The sequence below is a fragment of the Gastrolobium bilobum genome, unplaced genomic scaffold, assembly GCF_033153095.1.
Source record: "Gastrolobium bilobum isolate Gb01-03AN ecotype WA unplaced genomic scaffold, APGP_CSIRO_Gbil_v1 utg3492, whole genome shotgun sequence".
Taxonomy (NCBI): domain Eukaryota; kingdom Viridiplantae; phylum Streptophyta; class Magnoliopsida; order Fabales; family Fabaceae; genus Gastrolobium; species Gastrolobium bilobum.
Genome location: NW_026898051.1, coordinates 85,211 through 108,655, shown reverse-complemented (window position 1 = coordinate 108,655; position 23,445 = coordinate 85,211). Strand labels below are relative to the sequence as shown.

The following is a 23,445-nucleotide window of genomic DNA, read 5'->3' as shown; positions in this document are numbered from 1 at the left end:
TACGGTCAACTTATGAGTTACGTTTCAAGGGGCGAATGACCTCCGATTTACTATTATTTTATATGCACGCGAAGCCCCAAGCGTCTACATTCAGATTTCGCTAACTGTACAAAAATATTTTCAAAAATCGATTTTATATTAATATTTAAAGGGATACGGTTTTATAAAAAAATTTCACCATTTTTATCAGCAACACATTTTAAGTTCTTCCCATCAAAAAAAAAAAAAAAAAAAAAATTTCTTAGATTCGGCTTTCCACAACAACTTCTCAAAGATCTTTTCTTAGAAAAAGTTTTCATCCGTTTCCACAACTCGAATAACGATTAGCAAACAACTCTCTTGGATGCATACAGGAGAGGGTGTTACAAAACTATTACTCTAAATTTTATAAATAATTTATGAGATTCATGTTTCTCATTTTACAGGATAAAATTATTTTCTACATATATATAGAAATATATGAAGTTCACATAAAGCCATGTGGGTAAAGAAAATATAATTATTTCCTTTCCTGATTTGAAATTTTTTATATGAAAAAAATGTAATATAGTTACGTGTGAAATCATAACTATAAAAAAATAAATTAACGATAATAAAATAATGAAAAAAAATTAAAATAAATAGCTATAAAAACAATATTGTTGATAATTATAATATTTGCATATCATTATACATATATATATATGGGTCAGGATCATTTTATACCAGTGTAAGTTACACTCTTAATCTTGTCCGTTGATCCCATATATATATATATTTTTTTGTTCCACGTTCATTTCCTCTCCTGCACAAACACTAATCCCACAATTTATATAGGCCTAGAAGTTTGTGGAAGGGATTGAGGGACCAGCAGACAAAAGGTGTTTCAAGAAGGTGAGACACTCACAGTGACACTAGATGCAATGGGACCACTACCAACGATACGCGTGTAGCGTGTTATTACTACCTTTCGGCGTGTGATACTGCTGTGTTTGCCGCCGATACGATATATGGGAAAGACATTCTTTTCCTCTTTCGGTTCGAGAACCGTGCCATCCCATTTCACTTCTCTCATTGTCATGTCTCACACTTTCTCTCTCCTCTACCCTTATTATTATTATTAATTCTTTTTTCACAACTATTTATTTTATTCCGTCCATACACCACAACATTTTTCTTTCTTTCCGCACTTTCGTCAACGGAACGCACTTCCCATTTTTCCAATCAACTTCAAACTCAACGATTAAGCACTCCAAGTTTCTTTTCAGAGTGCCGAGTTTTTTAAAGGAAAATTCAAAATTTTATTATATTTTTAATAGAAAAAATATTTAAAATTTTAAATGATACAACTTTGTATCATTTTTTAAATGAAATTACGTCATTTCAGTATGTTTTACATTCTATTTTCTCTACTTTCTATCTTTTTTTTCTAATTTTATAAATAAAAAAAATGTAAAAAAAAAATAAAAAAACACATCAAAACAACATAATTTCATTAAGAATGACACAAAAATGCGACATTTAAAATAACACATACTTAACCATTTTGAATATGATCTTTTAGACACATTCATATTAACAAAACACAAGTAAAAATAAATAAATTTTAAAAATATGTATCACCTTAAAAGACATAAAATTAAGTTATTTTAAGAGATAAAAAAGAAATTATGGGAGAGAGTGCGTGTATAATCTGTTTCTATCTTTATCTTAAAAAGATAATCATTTTAAACGAGACATATTTTTTCTAATAAATAATTATAATTTATAAATGATATATTATTCTGAAATCATAATTAATTAACAGTAGATTAATTCTTTATGTGGTGGGAGGCAATCACTCAGGAGGAGAGGAGATAGGTGAGGTTTGGTTAACTACATGAGATGATGAGACGAGAGAGCATGTAATTCAGCAAAAAAGGATAATTTTAGAGTTTAGGGCTGTCTACAATTGTTAAACATGGAGGGACAACCAACCAACGTAACGAGTCGTTGCTTAAGTTACTTTGCTTTTACCCTACATCCCGAAGCACGAGTTAAAGTTATTGGGGCTTGGAATTGCCAGACAGTAAATATCAAAAGTGATAAACCCATGTCCTCAACCGTAGCGTGGGACGACAACCACATCACACTCGGCCCCCCCTGTTAATCATCATCGTTTCCATCTCAACTTCAACTTTTACCCTTCCCATGAAAAACATTTCCTCTTTACATTTTCCATACCCTTTCCTTATCAAAATATAAAAAGTTCCTGAGTGTCAAACTACGTATAAAATACGGTACCGCTTTTTTTTCAACCCACTTTTTTTTACAATACGGCATTGCAGGGAAATATAAGTCATAATATACAGTATTAATCTTTTTTGAAATCGTGTCACCTTTTTAATACCGCATTTTAATATTATTTTTTTTAATTCGAAAAGTTAATATAAAAAAATTAATCATCCCGTAACTAAAGTGGTATATTAAATAAAACATAACAAAAGATTTATGTTAACCTCGTGCGCCACCTTCGCACGTCAACGACAACAAATAAAACCTAACAAGAAATCGATGCACATTGGGCTTGGCCTTCGCTTTCTGACTCGGGCTCCTTGATAGTGGGCTTCACATACCCCACCTTGCTATCCTCGTGAATCCAAGCTAACAAACATAATCACTAATAAGCTTCCACTGTTGCACAGTTGAACGAGGAAAGCTATCAGGTTTGTTTTTCTTTAAAAAAATATATATTGCGAAAACAAGCTTTTTCTTGGTTAATGTAGACTTATATTAAACTCAAAATGAATTTTTTTTTTTTTTTTTAGGAAATTGTTTCAAGAGTATCCCGTCCGAAAGCCAAGACTAATTCTCTCGAGGCAGATAGCTCACACGATCAGTACAGTCTCTCCTAACAAAGCATTTTCTATACAAACAGATGGGGATCGGATCCTGTCAACATGCTTAAAGGATCCAACTATCAAAATGAAATTTTAATCTAATATGATACCGCTGGTTCATCTTGAAGAACAAAAATGGTCCAAAAAATGAAATCGCAATATGTTAGTCTTTACAAAAAGTCTAGCCCAACAAATGATGGCCTAAACCCACTTAAACCCATTAGTCATTTTCATATGGGTGGGCCTTTCTACAATTGAGTCGTGCTCTCATTTCTCTTCTGATATAATAAATTAAAATGTATATGTTACGAGTCCCCAAGTTGCAGACTTGTAGTTGAACAATTGACCGTCGAAATTTTGAAAAAGGATCATTGATCAAAGAACGCAATGAAAAGCAAATTGTGGTAACATCTACGAAAAGAGAGAATTGAGGATTGAAGAAGAAACCATTTTTTCTTGGGTGTTTGTTAAAAGAATAAATTTTAAATTCCGAAGAACCTCATATTGGAAATTTTAGTTATTCACGTTTGGTGGTATAAAGATTCTTAATTTTTTTTTGGAAAAATAAGATTCCTAAAAATTAAAATTGTGAATAAAAATCTCATAAAATAATACCACCAGATGGGTGGTAGTATTCTTAGATTTTCCTCTAGTGAGTAAAGTTTACATAATTTATAAGATATAAATAACTCTGCTTTAATATTTTTATGATTAAACTACTCTCCCTTGTTAAAGTTATAGCCGTGATACTCTGTTTCACAAAATCGTGGTTCCTCTCTTTCCTTTCACTACGCATTCACTGGTTTCCTCTATGCTTCATGCCGCTTCGCTTTGATGCATGATCGTCCGATTTCGACATTGAAGATGATTTGGGATTTATCTGATTTGAGAACGGTCAAATTCGTTTGAGAAATTTGGAAACCTGACCAACATTTGTGAGAATATAGGAAATTCACTTACCCAATATATTGCTAGAAAAATCATGATTCTCATGAAAAAAAAAAAATTATGTTATCCCAAACACTCCTTGGAGTTGCATGTCCAAGGATTTTTTTGTTATTTATTAAGGAATGAGATTAACTTAGTTGAGAAGGAGCAGCATTTGCTAGGTTGGCAAAGGCTGGAGTTACCAACCCTCTAGGCTTGTCACACAAGCTTGTCTAGTGAGCTGCCAGCCTTCCTGCATTTCGCAAAAACGGTTGTGCCTACGCTGACCTTCCTCTTTCACGCTTACTAATACAAATGATTAAAACTTTTCCATTAGAGTGTTCATAGTCGTGTCTCATAGTTGCCATAAAATTTTGTTCTAGAAAATTGGAATTTATAGTTGTATCTTAAAGTTTTCGTCAGGTTCTTAAGTTATAGTGTTTTCCATATAATCTATTAAAAGTAATCAAATTATATTACACGCTAAATGTGAAATTCTTTTATCTAATTTTACGTTGAAATTTCATTCGATAAATATTATTATATTTTTAATTGTATAAAATATCAAAATTATAAAATAATTTCACAGTATAGAATTCAGTTAAGTACAAAGCTTTTATGTTAATAATGTATCAAAATCAAATCACTAAAAAATGTCTGTCTAAAGAATTAAAAAAAAAAAACATTGATCAATAAAAGCAGGAGCAATTTTACAAATTATTTTAATTGGACCTTAGTTATCCCCAACAAAGAAAATTCTTTAACACATATATATATACGTTGCTTACTTTTTTGTCTCTTATAATTGCTTCCAAGAGGATGAATACTTTTTCGTCTTGTAAACATGATATGACTCGTTGGTATAGATGGTAGATAACTATATATAGGAAGTAATATCTCTCCATATAATTGCTTTTTTTTTAACACTATAAATAGTTTTTTTTTGGAGACTATAAATACTTTTTTGGTTTTAATGTTTCTACAATGAATGTAGATATGTTATTTACATTTACTTTCAAAATATTGTCGTTTTGGATTGAAAGATGAAAAAATTATAATGAGATAGACTATTATAACTCTGAAATAAATTATAATTACAAAAATATCTTGATTTCTGCCCCAAAATAACATAATTTTGAGTTCAATGCAGATAACTTATCTACATTGATAGAAGAAAAAACAAACCCATAATTTTTATATATGTATATGTTCGTGATTCAGCAATAGTTTTTTTAGGCTGTATGAGTGCATGCATAAGGTTATAGCGTATAACGAAAATGAAAGAGACTACATATATTGCTGCGGGTGACAAATTTAGAAATACGTAAGGCTCGTTTGGTGGATAGGATAAAAGTAGGATATGATATAGGGCTAATAAGCTTATATCATGTCCTGTGTTCGATGAGCACCTGATTAGCAATATGATAAGATTATGTAGAAGGAGAAAGGAGAAAAAAAAAACAAAATATAATACAATAAATACAAATATATTAGGTAGGGTGAGAATATATTGAATAGTGTGGGAATATATTGGGTATCCTATCCTGTTGAATCCTAACTCAGCTCCCTCGTAGGATAAGAAATCATGTATTGGACAGAGTAAAATGAGATAATAGGATAAACTAATCATATCTTATTGACCCACCAAACAAGTGATAAAAATAAGATATGATAAATTATTCTATTCTATCTTTTTTATCAGATGCTCTAAACAGACCCTAATAGTCCACCGGAAGATACCACATAAGTCATATTCATATATTGATAATTAATGATCACACAGGCTGTGTGTAGCCTTAATAACGTTGTTAAGTGGAGAGAAACATAAAGTTATTCTGAACTATTTTAAGTAAAATATAATCTTTTATATTTATAAATATATGTTATTCATTATTATATAATATTTATATTAAAAGTAACTGAAAATTTAAAACATATATAAATTCAATACTTAAAAATGCACTTATAACAAAATTTAAATAATATAAAAGAGATAAGGTTGTATTAAAATATGAATTTATATTATCCGAGTCATCTAAATTTGAATTCAACTGTATGAAATGTTAAAAAATATTATTTATCTAATAAATAATATTTAATGTTACACGCAGGATATAAGTCTTATTAGGGGAATTAATCCTCTCATATTTAATTTTAATATAATTATGTCATTGTCATGAGATAAATTTTATCTATTTAATAAACATCAATGGTCACAATTTTATTGACAAAATTTATAAACAGAAAAAAAATTGAGATGACTATACAAAAGTCTTGTTTAACCCTTTCAAAAAAGAAAAGAAAAAAAGGGTCTTGTTTAACTATTTTTAACTAAAAAAATCAAACCGTTACATTTTTCACTACTGAAATTTTTACTGAATAATAAAAGTCTTAATTGTAAGTATACTTAAAAATAAATATCAGTATTCCATTACATAATAAGAATCGAAAAATTTAATATTTTTTTATATAGAACTAATTGTTCAAGGATTGTTGGGAAAATATTTAAAATTTTGCTTATATTTTATTTATATATTTGTGTGTAAATATTATTTCATTGAAAAAATTAAATATGAAAAATTAATATTTTGAATAGAATATTTTACGAAAATGTTAAATATTTATTTATTAAAATAATTTTGAATGTGTTGAATTTGATAAAAGAATTTTTTTTTGAAGTTATAATTTTGAATGGTCCATGGATTGACCATAACATCTAAGGCTTTTGGCGTGTGTATGCATTTATGTTACATGATGTAACATAATAATTTTTACTCTCACAATGGAGAGGAGAGAGAAGAAAGGAGAGTGGAGAGAGAAAAATTAAAGGATGAGATCCATATATAATTATGAGAGTATGAATGTTATATTACATCATATAACATAACAATCCATTTACCCTTTTTTATTATTATATAGTTTTTGACCTTAATCCACATAAACTAGGACATAATGGAATGTGGTGAAGGTATATCATCAGAAACGCGGAAACGCATCGTACCGATGCGATGAGGAATGAAGAACACCACTTTGATTACTTGAGATGAAGCAGCGAGCGTGCCAATTTCTCACGTTCAGTTCTCCTCCTCAAGCCTCACGATCTGCAGCAACGCACCACAAACGGTCGCAATTCCGCTCTACGGTTGATCTTCCAAGCTATGACTCAAGGGGATCAGGTGGTCGTGTGGGCAACCGTTCAGATGATGAATGTCTGCCTCTTAGGTGTGTTTCTGATGTCTGTAACCCTAGGAAGCACTCGAGAGAAAAGAGAGTTTATATACTCTGCCCAATACAAAACTAACCCTAAGCTTCATGGGTTAACATTGGACTTTGGGCTCACTCTCACTAAAGCTATTGGGTTTAAGTGAAAAGAGCATATTAAACTCAACATGTGCTCACTCAGCTGCAACACAGCCTCGCAAGCAGTCAAATCATGTCAAAATGGCCATTTTGACATGATTTGACTGCTTGCGAGGCTGTGTTGCAGCTGAGTAACAATACAAAAGTGTTTGTTGTGATAAAGGTTCCTCCTCAATGGAAGAACAAAGTATTTATAGTGGAAGGAAGATTCACCTAATGTGAAGGGGTTGTCCTGTGAATCCTACTAAGTCAACATAACCTTTTACGTGAGTAAAACATATGTGCATAGAAAAGTGAGAGTTGCCGGTTGTATACATGGAAGAAAATTCATATGGGATTAGCCTCCTTGTTACAAATCAAGAAATAAACGAGAGAATCTAACCATGGATTAAAGCGATTAACCAATTAAAATTAAAAGCTATATCGAATAAGAATTATAAACGAATGATCACCATGAAATAAATAACAAATATAGAAAAAGATGCCATATTTTCAAAAAATAATTTTCAAAAACAATCATATGAATTTATTTCAAAACTGGTTCTTTTCCTCATCGCGATCCGGCTCTGATACCAACGAATGAATCTCACCAGAAATGCGGAAGCGCATCGAACCGACACGACGAGGGAAAAGATTAACCTTCATCGTTTTTGATTACCTGGAAGGGCGTAGTTATGTGACCAGGAACAATAGTTGTTCCCTCTATGATTGATCTTCCAGACTATCTCTCGAGGAGGATGAGATGGTTGTGTGGGCAACCGTTCAGATGATGAACGTCTGCCTCTTGGGTTTGTTTCTGATGATCTGTTCACCTTGGAGACACTAGAGAGAAAAAAGAGTTTATATACTCTCTGCCCGATCCAAGACTAACCCTAAGCTTCATGGGTTGAAATTAGTCTTTTGGGCTCACTCTCACTAAAGCTATTGGGCTTAAGTGAAAAGAGCATATTAAACCCAACAAAAGATTCCTCCTCAATGGAAGAACAAAGTATTTATAGTGGAAGGAAGATTCACCTAATGTGAAGGGGTTGTCCTGTGAATCCTACTAAGTCAACATAACCTTTTACGTGAGTAAAACATATGTGCATAGAAAAGTGAGAGTTGCCGGTTGTATACATGGAAGAAAATTCTTTGGTACCATTGTATTTTCCGAAATTAAAAGAATTTTAGTTCAATTTGAATTCAAGTATTTTATCATATTTTTCTTTAAATCCAAAATTTTATTTTTTTTTAGAAAAGATATTTAGTACGGCAGTATTATCAAAGAAACTCTCGTATATGGATCTTATGTCATTTTTTAGTGCAAGTGTGAAACTGACTGAACGTTCTATATAGGCCCAATATACTGGTCTAAAACATTAGCTATAAGGAATATTATAAATCTCAACAAAAACATTTATATTTCTATACATATGACTTATTAATAAAAAAAATATCACCTAATCGGACTACAATTTTTCTAATCGAAGTGGTTTTTTTAATTAAACCTATTTTCATTAGATTAGTAAGTCGAATGATTTTTCGAACCTAACCAAAAAAAATTTCCACTTAGAAAAGAGAAGGACTCTGAATTTGTCCATTAGTAACGACACTACTGAGAATGAGCCAAACTAAAAGACACTTGTATGATTGTAATATAATGTGTGTGCCGAATAATTCAGATTTCTGAAAAGTTGTTTGTCGCTTGTATTATTATGTTTGATGAGGTGTCTTTTGTAGAATTATTATGTTTATTGTTATTATCATTTCCTTTCCTCTAAAAGGAAACCTTCAGTGTTTGTATGGGCAAAATGAGTTTAGAAGAAATAAAATTTGTGTGTTATTTTCCTATGAGTTTCTAAGAAGTTTTCTCTTCTTTACGAAAACTTAGTATAATGTTTTACTGCAATTGTTAATCTCTAGATGAGAAAGTTAATATGCTCTACATTTGCCCCGCAAAGAAATCCTATGTATCAAAAAATAGACTCTGGAATAATCGAGTATTACTATCCTCTCATTCAGTTACGGACCCAAGAAATATTATTTATGTATGCACATTTAGGGATGGAGGTTCGGGACAATGTCCCCGAATTTTTTTTTAAAGAAAGTTTTAAATATATTAAAAAAACAAAAGAATATAAAAGAAAAGAAAACTTGAACTTACTACAAAAATAAAGTACCTTTTGGGTCCTCAATGAAATTTACAGGATCCAATTTAATCTCTTAGAAAAAAAAATTAACTCATGACCCCTCTGAATTTTAAAATAGACTCCTATTAGTCTTTTTGAAGGATTAATGTAGGTCTTCTTTAAATTTCAGAGGGACCACAATTTCGACTAACTAGATCTATTTTGAAATTCAGAGGAACTGAGAGTCAACTTTTTTTAAAAAAAAAAGCTTAAATTGAGTCAGATAATTTTTATTGAGGACTCAAAATATATTTTATTTTATTTTTCAAAAATTTATATGTGCACTTACACACACTTACAACAATACAAGTTCGCCTATGCTCTCGTTGCTAAGAATTCAGGGATGATACTCTCTAACCTTTTAAACACATCTAAGTCATGTAGAACACACACACCCCTCACGTGACAAGTAGGCACATGATCTCGCGTTATCTTAGCCTCGTATAGGCATAGGAATCCAAAACTCCATAGAAGCATCGTAGAAGAAAAAAAGGTAATGGCGCATAGATTATTGCCACGTGTATTTGACCACCGTAGTTTCGGCTTTAGAGTTTAGACACTACGCGCACTCACATGCTCGCTGACACAGTGACACCGCACCCATCCTTTCTCAATCACGTGCAGCTTGTGGCCCCACCACAAAAATAATCGGTCATGTAAATTATAAGTACGGAATTAATAAATATACACCGACTTAGATGTAAAAGTGATATAAAAATGTTTGTCTGCGATTAACATTTCTTCTAAATAAATTTATCTAAAACTATCTCTTAAAGTTTTTTTTTTTTTTCTCTCTTCAATCATTTTTTCAGAATTTATCTACTGATATAAAAGGAGAGAAAAAAAAGAAGTAAATTTAACATTATAACTATGAGATAGGTTATTCTGCTTATTCTTAATTTGTCTATCTTTATCTACTCCTTTCAACACCATTAGATTATATTCTCATCCAATAGTAGAGATTTGTAGTATAAAATAAACTCATTTACTCATTTCATTCTCCTTCTTGCCTCTCATCCTTTCTTTCTCCCCCTCCTTCTCTCTATTGACCAAGACAGAGAGAACTCATTGTATTGTATAATTGTATGCAGCGTTTCTCTTTTAAATTATAACATATGATGATGCAATTAATTATATTGTAGAATTGTAGCAATTGAATCAGCAAAACAAAAAAATTGATTAATGAATTTGTGTCTGCAACTCATTATATTGTAGATAAATCAATCAACATTTTTGTTTTATTTCTCAATCATGGAGGTCTCCACCCTCGTTCGCACCATTCAACATTTTAGAGGTCCCTGATCCAAAAATTTCCCTTTTATTTATTGAATTTTCCTCATTTTTTCGGTGTTTGAAATTATGGAGATGAGGTTACACCCTTTTGTTATCTCTGTCTTAAACTGGTTTTGGTGTTTAGAATTACTGATTTTACCATAAAATGATTTATGGAGAAAGGAGAAGAGAGAGAAAGAGCGTGGGAGGGACTAAGGAGAAAGAAAGGGCAAAAATATTTTATTTTATGCAATATGTTTTTCTACCTATCATTTTTCTGTATACTTTTGCCTATCACTCTCCAATACCGTTAGATCATAATCTTAATTAACATTTATCTTTATCTCTCCTCTTTATATTCTAATATAACAATATTGGAGAGTGGTAGGCAGAAAAAATGGTAGGTAGTTTAACTTATCCCTTATTTTATTTCCCAAATCTCTATCGTTGGATGAGATTATAATCTAATGGTATAAAAATGGATATTCAAAAGTCGGCAGAATAACCTATCCCTGTAACTATATACTACTTGTAGTACATAATTAAAAGGAGTAGCTTGAAATAAGCTTATCTAAAGTGGCTGGAGAAATGTTAACCTCTTTTAATCTATAAATAACATAACTAATATAAATATAGGGTTCGTTTTTTTTTTTTTTGCAAAGGATGCAGATAAGTTATTGCATTAAGCTCAAAACGACATCATTTTGGGCCTGAAATCAAGGTGTTTTTGTAATTATAATTTATTCTAATGTTATAAGAGTCTTTATTATTATAATATTTTAATCTTTCAATCTAAAACGACATCTTTTTTGGAGTAAATATAGATAACTTATATGCTTTCACAGTAGAAACATTAAATCCATAAATATATATTGTAAAATAATCTCAAAAACTCGAGTGGCATGAAACAAGTATGTAATAATTTATTTTAAGTTTAAAATAGTTTATAGTTTTTTTTTCCAGTAAATTTAAAATGTAAAACTTTTATAAAAATAATCAAAACTAAACAGGTACTAAATTTCTAAATGCGCTGATGTAGCTTAAAATTATTTCACATTAGTTTTGTTTAATATTTTCTTTCTCATACAATAGTAATGAGGAAGATCGAAATTTTCACTTCACATACGTCTTCCAAACTTCTTATAACTCAATCTTACTTGTTTAGTTTTGTTTACTTATTGAAACAAATATGAATATTAATTAGGGGTAGATTATATTTACAAATTTCTTGTTTATAAACTACATTATGTACTACGGGTAATACATAATCAATTAGTATGTACTACTCGTAATATATAGTGTAGTTTCTAAGAATTTATTAAAAAAAAATTGTAAATATAATCTTGTTCTATTAATTAATTTAAAGAGAGAAAAAATAAAGCCAACGATTTATTAAATTTCACTCCTAGTCCCATCGTGTCCCAAGGAAAATGTAACGGTGTGGGTTTAGGCATGGGCGGACTTGTATTGTTGCAAGTGTGTGCAAGGGCATACGTAAATTTTTGAAAAATAAAATAAAATATATTTTGAGTCTTCAACAAAAATTACATGACCCAATTTAAACTCTTAGAAAAAAAAGTTGACTCTCAGTCCCTCTGAATTTTAAAATAGATCCGGTTAGTCGAAATCGTGGTCCCTCTGAAATTCAAAGAAGACATTAATCCTTCAAAAAGACTAATATGAGTCTATTTTGAAATTCAGAGGGATCACGAGTCAATTTTTTTTCTAAAAGATTAAATTGGGTCCTGTAAATTTTATTAAGGACCCAAAAGGTACTTTATTTTTGTAGTAAGTTCAAGTTTTCTTTTATATTCTTTTGTTTTTTAATATATTTAAAACTTTCTTTAAAAAAAAAAATCGGGGACATTGTCCCGAACCTCTATCTCTAAATGTGCAGACATAAATAATATTTCTTGAGTCGTCAAGGGCTTAAGGTCAATATGTCCCGCACTTCTCATATATTTATGTCTTCTCATATGATATGAGGTGCTGGTTTCATTTTTTTAACATGAATTTGTTTAAAAATTAATGTGCTGATTTATATGTTTAAATTATGCAAATAAAACGTCTTCCAAATTTGTATGAATTAAACTACTATCTACTCTTGTGAGTCAAGTGTATGGAATGAGTTTTAATATTTTTCTATAGAAACTAATATATATAAGAAAATAAATATCTCCAGCGATTGGAAAAGTCTCTTCTCCTATCACTCTCACTACAATATTTGTGCCAGCAGGCAAGCTTCAACTTAGTTGCAACTTGCAATCCCATATATATATATATATATATACAGTGACAGGATATTTTACACCGGTAGTTAGGGCTGTGCGTGGGTCAGGTCGGGTCAGGTTTTTGTCCGACTCGACCCAACTTGGTTTTTATAGGTCAGGTATTTTGACCCGACCCGCTTTACTTTGATCCAAGTTAGGTATGACTTGGTTTGGATTTTGTTGAACTAGTTCAGAACTGGATCGGATTTGACCTGATTTGGTTTCTGAAGTGGGTCTGACTTGGTTCATGAAGTGGGTCAAATCTGACCTGACCCGTTTTTGACTTGGTTTCCTCACGAAATTTCGTCAAAATTTCTACATTGCAAATGACGAGAATTTTGTCACAAAATTATTTTGTCGTCGGAATACTTTTTGTCGAAAAGCAACGAAATTTTTTCTCTAATGAAAATTTTTAAAAAAATAAATTTTCTATCGAAATTTAGTTTCCATCAAAAGTTTTGACGAAAATGATTTCTTCCATCAAATGTTTAAACGAAAAAAAAAATTCTATAAAAAATTTTGACTGAATGTTTTTCGTTAAAAATTTCGATGGGAATGTGTTCTGACGAAAATTTCATCGGAAATTGTTTCGAGAAAAATGTTTCAATCGAATTTTTCGACGAAATTTAGATTCTCTAAAGAATTTTGACAGAATATTTTTTCCGTCAAAATTTATATTGAAATATTTTTTGTCAAAATTTTTTACAAAATTATTTTACAGAAATGCGTTCCGTTGAAAATTTTGATGGAAATATTTTTTATCAAAAAACTTGACAAAATATTTAGTCGAAAATTTTCGATAGAAATGTGTTTCGCTAAAAATTTCGACGAAATTTTTTTGGTCAAAAAGTTTGATGAAAATGTTTTCGTCCAAAACTTTCGCCGAAATTCGAAATATGTAAAGAATCTTGATGAAATTTTTTTCCATCAAAAAATTTCGATGGAAATGTGTTTCGTCAAATTTTTTGATGAATATATTTTTTTGTGAAATATTTTGACGAAATTTACATTCTGTAAAAAAATTTGACAAAAAATTATTCCGTCAAATTTTTTTACATAAATGTTTTTAGTCCCAAATTTTGATGAAAATATTTTTCGTCAAAAATTTTTGCGAAATTTTTTTATGGAAATATTTTTCGTAAAAAAATTTGACGTAATTGTTTTACGTTAAAACTTTTCTTTTAATGTAATTGTGATTTTCTTTTTTTTTCCGTATAATGTGTATGAGTCAAGTTTTGGGTCAATGAGTCAATATTAAAACAAGTCGGGCCTAATACTGACCCAAATAAAAGTGGGGCAGTATTTAAACCAGTTCAAAAAATATAGGTATTTATCGGTCAGGTCAAGGTCGGGTCAAGGGCAGGGCAAGTGAACCAGTTTTTTTGCACACCCCTACCGGTAGTTAGAAGTATTACATTCAATATTGGCCATTGATCTACTTGTATCCAATGACTTACATTACTCAAAAATTAGAGCCCTTAGATATAAGTGAGATCAATGGACCAGTTTAATTGTGTAAGTTACACTGGTGTAAAATGATCCTGACATATATATATATATATATATATATATATATATATATAATATTAATATTTCTCATATTGTAGGAGATAATTTTATCTTCAATACATACATAAAGATATATGAGACTCATATTTTCTTTTTCTCTCTCTTCTCTTCACATGGACCCCACACATTTTTTTTGTATGTATAGATAAAATTATTTTCTATAAAATAAAAAATATTAAATCCCATATATATATATATATATATGTATGGGGCAATATGTCTCTCTATTAGGCATGTGCATGGGTCGAACCGAACCGGATTTTTTGAAAAATCGAACCGAATTGATTTAAATGGTTCGGTTCGGAACCGGTTCGGGTCGACCCTCTTTTGAAAAGAAAAAAAATTAAAAATTAAAAAAATAAAGTTATAAAAATCAATTTTGTTTGGTTTGAAAACGGTTAGGTTCGATTTGGAAACGGTTCGTTTCATTAAGTGGTTCTTTAAAAATCGGTTCGGTTCATGAATTGATTTTTAAAAACTGATTATTTTAAGGGCTGTGTGGTTCGGTTCATGGTTCTGTTCAGTTTTTTGGTTATTTTGCACACCCCTACTCTCTATCAATGTTATAAAATCCGGCCGATCCGGAAACCGATGAACCGATCATGTAATCGGTCTGATTTTCATATTGGACTGGCCTTGTTACAGAATCGGTGTGACCGGGTGCGACCCGATCGGTTTACGTAAAAATCGGTGACCCGGTCGGTTCAACCGGTGACCCGACCCGGTCTATAAAAAAAAAACTAATTTATTTTCATAAATTAATATTTTTTTTATACTCTCAAACACAAATGATTTGTTTTCTTTTAAAATATTTGAGTGATTTGTAGCTTATTAATTTACATAGATTATGTACCTACAACACTAATATTATCTTGATTATGCAATATGCAAAGAATTTTGATTTGATTTATAGTTAGAGATTTTGTTTATTGAACCTGAAACACTAGTATCACAAATATTATATGTTTGATTGATCTTTTGTTTGACAATGATGTGTAATTTATTATTTTTATATTAAAATATTTAAAATTAGTATATTTTTTTACAAGTATTTAAGTATATTTATAATTTTTTTAATATAAATTATAAATTTACATATACTTATCGAGTCATGCGATTGAAGCAGTGATCCAATATCTTGACTGGGTTAATAACCAGGCCGGGTTTAATAACATTGCTCTCTATAATAGAAGAGATTTTTTTGTCTCCGAATGAGACAAAAAATTGTGGGATCGACGGAGTAAAAAAAAAAAACAGAATAACACAGCTTTTGATGGGTTTGTAAGTTAAAAATGTTCTCTCCAAGTTGTATTTTCCCATATATGTAATATGAATCATTGTTAAAAACAATAATGACTTGTTATCAAAAATAAATAAATAATAATAATGACTAAAACGGGTGAATAATTTTTTTTTTATAATTTTCTTTCATCAAAACAACTTATTACGTAATTAAGTTATAATGAAAAGTCAAAATCCTCAACGTCGGTGTTATGTAGCAATCAAGGGAGATCAAAATAAGAGAATTTATCATGCATGATGCATCAATGAATTTAAGCGGACTTTTTATAACTCACGTTTAAATTACTAACCGTCGGTAGTATATACTTTTTTGAAAAATAATACTAGATATGCACGTATCAAATCATATTTTTTAGTTTTCATCATTTAATCATATTTAATACTATTTTATTTTTCCTTTCATTTATATTTTAATTTTACCATCTGAACAAGATATGGAATGTGAAAAATCAAGTGACACAGATGAATCACTTTCCGTTTCAAATTATCAGGTATTCCTTATAATTGAAGCAATAAAGTAACGTTGACACGTTATCCACTCTACCTTTACGAGGATTATATCATTACAATTTAGAAGGCTCGCTCGTATATATAGGGATTTTGACATTATGCACTCTTCCACTTGTCGGTGCATGCCACGTGGCAGAGTGCACCATGCGCTCGCCCACACTCACATCATGTGCATGTCTTCAAAGGAAATTACAAAAGAAAATATGGGTTAAAATGGAATTTTTTTCTCCTTTTTTTTTTTTAATAAAAAAGAGTACCGAACTCGCATATTGCTTAATTACAACAATAAATTTGGTGTTGTTAGAAATTTAAATGGTTTTTGCAGTGGGCCCATTTTTATTCCAGCTCTATATATACAAATAAATTGTTTTTTTTTTGGAGCTTCCTTATAAAATTATTTTCCACAGCAATACCGAAAAAAAATTTGTACGTGGACGAAGGATTAGATATTCAAAATCCAATGTTAAAGGTTGAAAAGAGAACTTGTTTACAATTGGTGAAGGGAGTAACGAAATAATTACATTTAATATTTTACGAAAAAAGAGTCAAGCACTAATTAACTCGCTTGATACTTTTCCATTAAGAAGCAGTCAAATGATTAAAGTGTTGTTTATGACTCTGATGGCTTTCGTAATTAGTAAACTGATACTTGAAAAAAGAATCATATCATATGCTCTTTTCTTTATAATTTTTTCTTTGTCTCTTGTGTTTATAGTTTTTTTTAGGGGATGGTTTTGGTCTTCTGTCATGTGTATTAGTTTTACATGCGCTGGTTTAACGTGACCCCTTAAAATGTTGCCTTAGGCTATATATATAAGTCAAGCTGTTATAATATAACAGCTGACTCGCTCATCAACCTGGCAACACAAGGCTAAAACTTAAAAGCAAAAACCGAATTCATTGGCATGCGTTCTGAAGAAGGTGACACGCTTGCCACATCCTGACCTTTCATCTCTTCCAGTTGAGCTGTAAACATCGTGATCGCTAGTACTTAGTGCACGTTTGATCTTTATTATTATTTTTGTGTTAACTGCTTAATTAGTGCATATAGCTAGCTAGATGTTAATTACTAATACACCAATTAATTAATTTACAAAATATAACATTAGTATGTGCGTATAGGGAAAAATAATAATAATGATACTAATAAAAGAAACTCGGCTCCCGAGAAACAAAGGAAAAAACCAAAAAGAAAAAGCAGTAGTCTCAGCGACAAACCTGCTGGATCTCTCTACCAAAGGGGTTGAATTTTAACACATAATCACCCTTATATCCCTATATTCCATTTAATTGACCACTTATTACATGTTTAGCTAGCTATCCGTTATTAAAAGTATAGCACTGAGTTTAGCGTTACTTTAACTAATAATGTAATTTTTTACAATGTCCAAATTAAACTGCCATCGCCTATATATATATATATATATATTTTATTTTTTTTAATAGAGAGAAACAAAATATTTAATTATCATGTACATTATCAAAGATTATCATGAGATTCCATTCACTAGCTTCTATATATTATGAAAACTATCATCTCCAATCATGTAAAGGAAGGTTCAAAGCGTCACTATTGATGTACTTGAGTCTTGACATTGGAACATAGTATATATACTAAGACTGTAATAGCATCCGTTGCCTTTTTTCCGTTTTGTTTGAGTAACGCGAGGAAGACCGGGAGGTAAGAAGTAAGAACCCTACATTACGTAAGCGAGAGAAAACTTGCACAACCGAGTGAGAGAAAAAGAAAAAGGGCAGCAAAGTAACTTCAATCACAAATTCTTCTTGTTCCTTTTAACTCAATTAAAGCCTTATATATGAATATTTTATGCTTTATTATTTTGGGGGCAGGAGACTTTTTTTTTTTTTTTTTTTTCACCTTGGCTAGAAAAGAGGGATAAGAAAAAAAAAAAAAAAAAAGGAGTCCAATATAGGTGTCCGCTTGTCCCTTTTAAACGCAAATAAACCCTCTTCTGCTTTTCTCTCTCTGCACTCAAAACCACAACTTTGTCACACTTTGTGTCTCCAACTCCCTATACTTTCTCACTTCACCCTCCCCCGTAACATTTTTGCTTCCACTTGCAAACTCGTATTCGTAGCAGCCATGGAAGCACAAGAATATTTCCAGACAAGCTTCTGCCCACAATTCCCCTCAGACAACATGACAACCACCAACAACGTCAACGCCTCTTCCGACCACTTCATCGTCGAGGACTTCTTCGACTTCTCCAACGACAACGACGAGGCTGCCATTACCGACCCCACCTTTGATTCTCTTCCCGCCAACTCAACCGATGATTCTCCCACCGTAACCCCCGTCGATAGCACCAGCAATTCCTCCTCCTGCCACCCCAATTTTGTGGCCGACATTGCCGACGGCCATTTCTCCAGTGACCTCTCCGTCCCGGTACACACGTGTCTCTAATATTTTTTTATATTTATATATACATCATATATTTCAACCAACAAACACAACTCATGCCCATGTGTAACGTCCATAATTTCCCAGCTACGAGAGTCTCTTGGTTTTTTTTTTCAATTGATAAGGAACGTCCAACACATACAACAATTCCCTTGTCTTTATTATCCTCACACCCTTTGTTTTGTTTCCAAGAATTTCAGGGAAACAAAATTAGGCGCTTTTGTTACTGTCCCAATTTCGTTTTCTTGCCACATTTTTTTTTGTTTCTCATCCACTAAGCGTTAATTTGCAGAGCATTGGAAAGATAAATCCTCGTTGTTCTCTAGTACTAAATAATAATAATAATAATGTTTTTAGTTTTTGAATTTTATGACATGAGCTGCCTAAGCCTAATTGCAGCTTTAAGCTAAGTAAATAACATTATATGATGTATGTATTGGTTAATTATATTATTAGATACTAAAATTTGTGGTTAATAATTTGGCGAACAGTATGATGATCTTGCGGAGCTGGAATGGCTTTCAAAATTTGGGGAGGAATCATTTTCGAGCGAGGACTTGCAGAAGCTGCAGCTGATATCTGGCATGAAAGCGCCAAACGACGCCGCATCGGAGACCCGTGAACCCAACCCGGTATTCAACCCACAGGTGTCGGTTCCGGCCAAGGCCCGCAGCAAGCGGTCCCGTGGGCCCCCATGCAATTGGACCTCTCGCCTTCTTGTCCTCTCCCCATCGACCACCACGTCGTCTTCTCCCTCCGACCCCGTCGCCACCCCAAAGAAGCCTGCGCCGAGGAGGAGGGACACCGCCGATGGAGGGGATGGCCGCAAGTGCCTGCATTGCGCCACGGATAAGACCCCCCAGTGGCGGACTGGGCCCATGGGCCCAAAAACTCTCTGCAATGCTTGCGGCGTGAGGTATAAGTCGGGCCGGCTGGTGCCCGAGTACAGGCCCGCGGCGAGCCCAACTTTCGTGCTAACGAAGCATTCCAACTCGCACCGTAAGGTGATGGAGCTCCGGCGTCAGAAGGAGACGGTGAGGGCCCAGCAACAACAGTTGCTGCAGCTGCAACATCATCAGAATATGATGTTTGATGTTCCATCCAACGGTGATGATTACTTGATCCATCAGCACGTAGGCCCCGATTTCTCGCATTTGATCTAGTACCCACATGTCTTAATTTCCTATCTAATTTTGCTATAGATTTATTTTCTTCTAATTAGTAACTTGAAATTTTCAATTTATGTTCTATGTAGACTGCTACACTTCTTCAAGTCATTATTTAACAGACTTGAAAGATCACAACTCAAAATTTTCCTAATGAAGTTTTTTCTTTCTTTATTATTACTAGTAAATTATATCACAATAATTGGGTAAATGATGATTTATATCAAGAGAGTTAAATTCTTATTGTGCGATATAAGTTTTATTACTGATATAGGAGTTTTTTTTTGTGTGTGTGCGCGCTCCAATGTCTATAAAAATTAGTATTAAAAAATACAAAATGAAATATTTTAATTTCCTTATATATATCATATATTTATGGTGAAGAAAATTCTTTACAAGAATAACTGGGCTGCTTGATAAACAGTGATTTTTCGTGGACCACTTCAAGGTTTTGCTTATTCTTATAAATATTTTCCTGCAAAATAACTACGTACGTTCTACGTTGTTGATATAACGATATTCGAGCAATTAAAGAGGTGAACTACCACATACGGTACCACGGGAAGACTCGTAAATTTGGAACCTGAAAAAAAATGCTAAAAATAAATTGTATATGTGCTATTTCGTATGACCAACGATAAGTATTAATGAGGTACGTAGAAGATATCACGACACTGTGTACAAAAAAAAAAAATCACGACACTTTAATAATAATTAACTGATAAAATAAAAATCACATACTAGACTTCCCACGTTCATTCATCATGTCCGCGCATTACTGGTGAAAAATCTACATGCCAGTCATGTTCCTGAGTAGTCAGCACAATTTTTCAGTTTTAGGTAAATGTTCCTTTCTCTTCTTTTTATTTGTTGAATGAAATTTTAAATATTTATTATTAAATAAGAATTTAGTATGATTAAATGAGAAGGAGATCTACGCCAATTTCAGTGAAAAAGTGGTGATTACTGATTAGTCCGTTGAAGTTACAGAGAGAATGTTAAGAGAAGCAAAAAGTGGATGCGTAACATGAGAGATTTGATAGTATCTCACATCGTTTTCCGTTACTACTCCGATTTCAGTATCTACCGTATGTGTTCCTTAGTCCCCTTTTTGTGTGTGTTAATTCATCATCATTCAAGTTATCATCTTCGTCTATGAAAGAAGGATTTTGTATTAAACTCAAAGTTATGTGTGTCTAGTATCAGTATATATAAGACTAAACTTTACTTCTTCTTCTTCTTCTCCAAGTGTCAGTGCTTGAAGTTTAATAGCTTGGCGATGCACGTTAAAGATTTTGTTCTTGCTTCCCTCCAATCAAGTTAACAATGCATGTGACAGGATATAGAAAAGGGAAACTTCACAGCCATTTCTCAACCCCTTCCAGCCCCATGTGATTGAAGTGTTTTGAACTAATTAGGTGATTGAATGAGTAATGCGGAGGTAGAAATGGAGAGAGAGTAAAGGAATTTCATAGGTACATTTTATATAATATTGGGTGTGTATGTACGATATCAGGCAACACAAATCCAGAGGACTATTATATCATTATTTAAAAAGCATAACGTCTTCTCAAGTTACTTGTATTATCTTTATTAAATTAATCATTTGAATATAAGCAGCCAAATTGAAATATCAATCTTCTGTCTTTTTTCTTTTTCTTTTGCTGGAAACAATATCTTGTTTATTCAGTCAATATATTTATAAAAAGTCCCAAAAGGGTATGCAGAGAATAAAGCAGAAAAGAAAGGGAGGAGGGGGCGGGGAGTGATTTAATTTATCCCAAGTCTTATATATTTAAAAATAAATGATGGTGTATATTAAATTAATAAATGATGCATTATTAGAGTGAGAGGAAGCTAGGATTGCGGTGGTCACATGACACTCTTCCATGGCCTCATGCAACAGTCACTAGTCAGTGTAGTGGGTTTATGAATGAAGGCTACATATATATTACCACCGCCCACTGGTAAAAATAGTAATTGCTGAGACACCCCACTCCGAGCACAGTGTATAGTTGTATACATATACGGGACACTACCTACATTGCATTTATTTAAGCTCATCAATTTGTTCGGTATTCCACCCCCTCCCTCCCAGGGTTGAATTCGGAGTATTTTTTTCCCCCCCTCATGCAATCTTGACATAATTTATATTTGGAATGATTATGAAGCATTTTTAAATTAAACAGAAACGAAGAGCAATAACCTGCCTAGCTTCTTCTTGCCGTCGAGATGAGAGAGAATAAATTTATGAATTGGGATCAACATATATAATTGATGTAAGATAATAGCAAGGTCAGATAAAGATTCTTTGACAACGCATTTTAATGAAAAATCAAGTCAGCAATTGACAGGAAACTAATAAAGTAACCTTCAAAGTTTTAAGATTTAGAAGAGGTTAAGTACATGTATAAGTTTATTACAATTTTGTTGTCACTGGCTCAAAAAGAGTTTTTCATGTGTCTTGACCTCCCCACACCACACCACACCATTTTGTTGTCATGACCCATTCAGACCCGGCCCGGCATTAACATGATAATATAAAAAAACAGAGGAGAAAGTCCTATCTAATTAAAATGTAACGTTAGATATTCGTGTCTCCATAAGTAAGCCATACCAGTATCTTTGACCGAGTTGTAGAAACAAGGGGAAGTTGCTTGAACCCATTCCAATTTCCACAAATTAAATAAACAACCCTTTATATATAAGGTTTTCGTTTTATTCTTTAACATAACACAACAAACTTTCTTACACTCACAACATTATGTGGGGCCTACACTTTTTAAAAAAAAAAAATAAATAAAAAATTAAGACACGCAAAATGAATCTCTATAACATTACACAATCATTTTTCCTACAGCATAACTCTTATAAAACCCTTATATATATACACTGTTACGATTATGGCTACATGCCAAAATGGCATTTAAATATGCAGGACACCACGTCAATGACCTTCGAATAAAATGATAAGAGTTTAGCTGCATGGGGTATTCAAGTCTTTTCCATTTCATGAAAAGTTCATGCTACCTTAATTTCATAACCACGAAACCCTCCAAATGAAGAAACCCACGCATAATTTTTTTTTTAATTAAATATCTTTTTCGGTATTCATCAAATTTTACGATGCTCACTTTAGTCCCTAACAAATAAAAAAATTATTCGTGGACCATAATCGATGCTTTTAAGGGAACCCATTTTAGTTCTTTTAAGGGACTAATGTGGATCTTTTTTGAATTTGTGAGAAATCACAATTTTAACTAAATAAGTTCATTTTAAATTTCTTAAGGACCACAAATAATCTTTTTATTTGCTAGAAACTAAAGCGGATATCGTAAAATTTGCTGAAGATCAAAAAAAATATTTACTCTAATTTTTTTTTTTTATTCCATGACCTAATTATTCTTTTGGTGCGAGTCAGTTTCCCCGATTATCTCTATGATCCAAGCATAAATATGAAACTAATCCTGAGCCAAAGTATATGTGACAATTATCCAACTGTATTTCTCCAGAATTATCCTGAGTCAGTAGCTATTCATGCTTAAACTATAATTTATTATTATTAATATTACAGAAACCTTACAAGTGCGGGAAAACATAGTGGCAACACTTGGCACTAAG

At 31.9% G+C, this 23,445-nt stretch overlaps 1 protein-coding gene across 1 annotated transcript; it reads left to right on the top strand.

The window, feature by feature from the left end:
* Window positions 1-18,340: 18,340 nt before the first annotated feature.
* Window positions 18,341-19,821, top strand: LOC133312441 (GATA transcription factor 9). Its single transcript, XM_061513632.1, has 2 exons — window positions 18,341-18,643; window positions 19,150-19,821. The coding sequence occupies exons 1-2, from the start codon at window positions 18,341-18,343 to the stop codon at window positions 19,819-19,821; spliced, it is 975 nt and encodes a 324-aa protein (XP_061369616.1).
* Window positions 19,822-23,445: the final 3,624 nt, after the last annotated feature.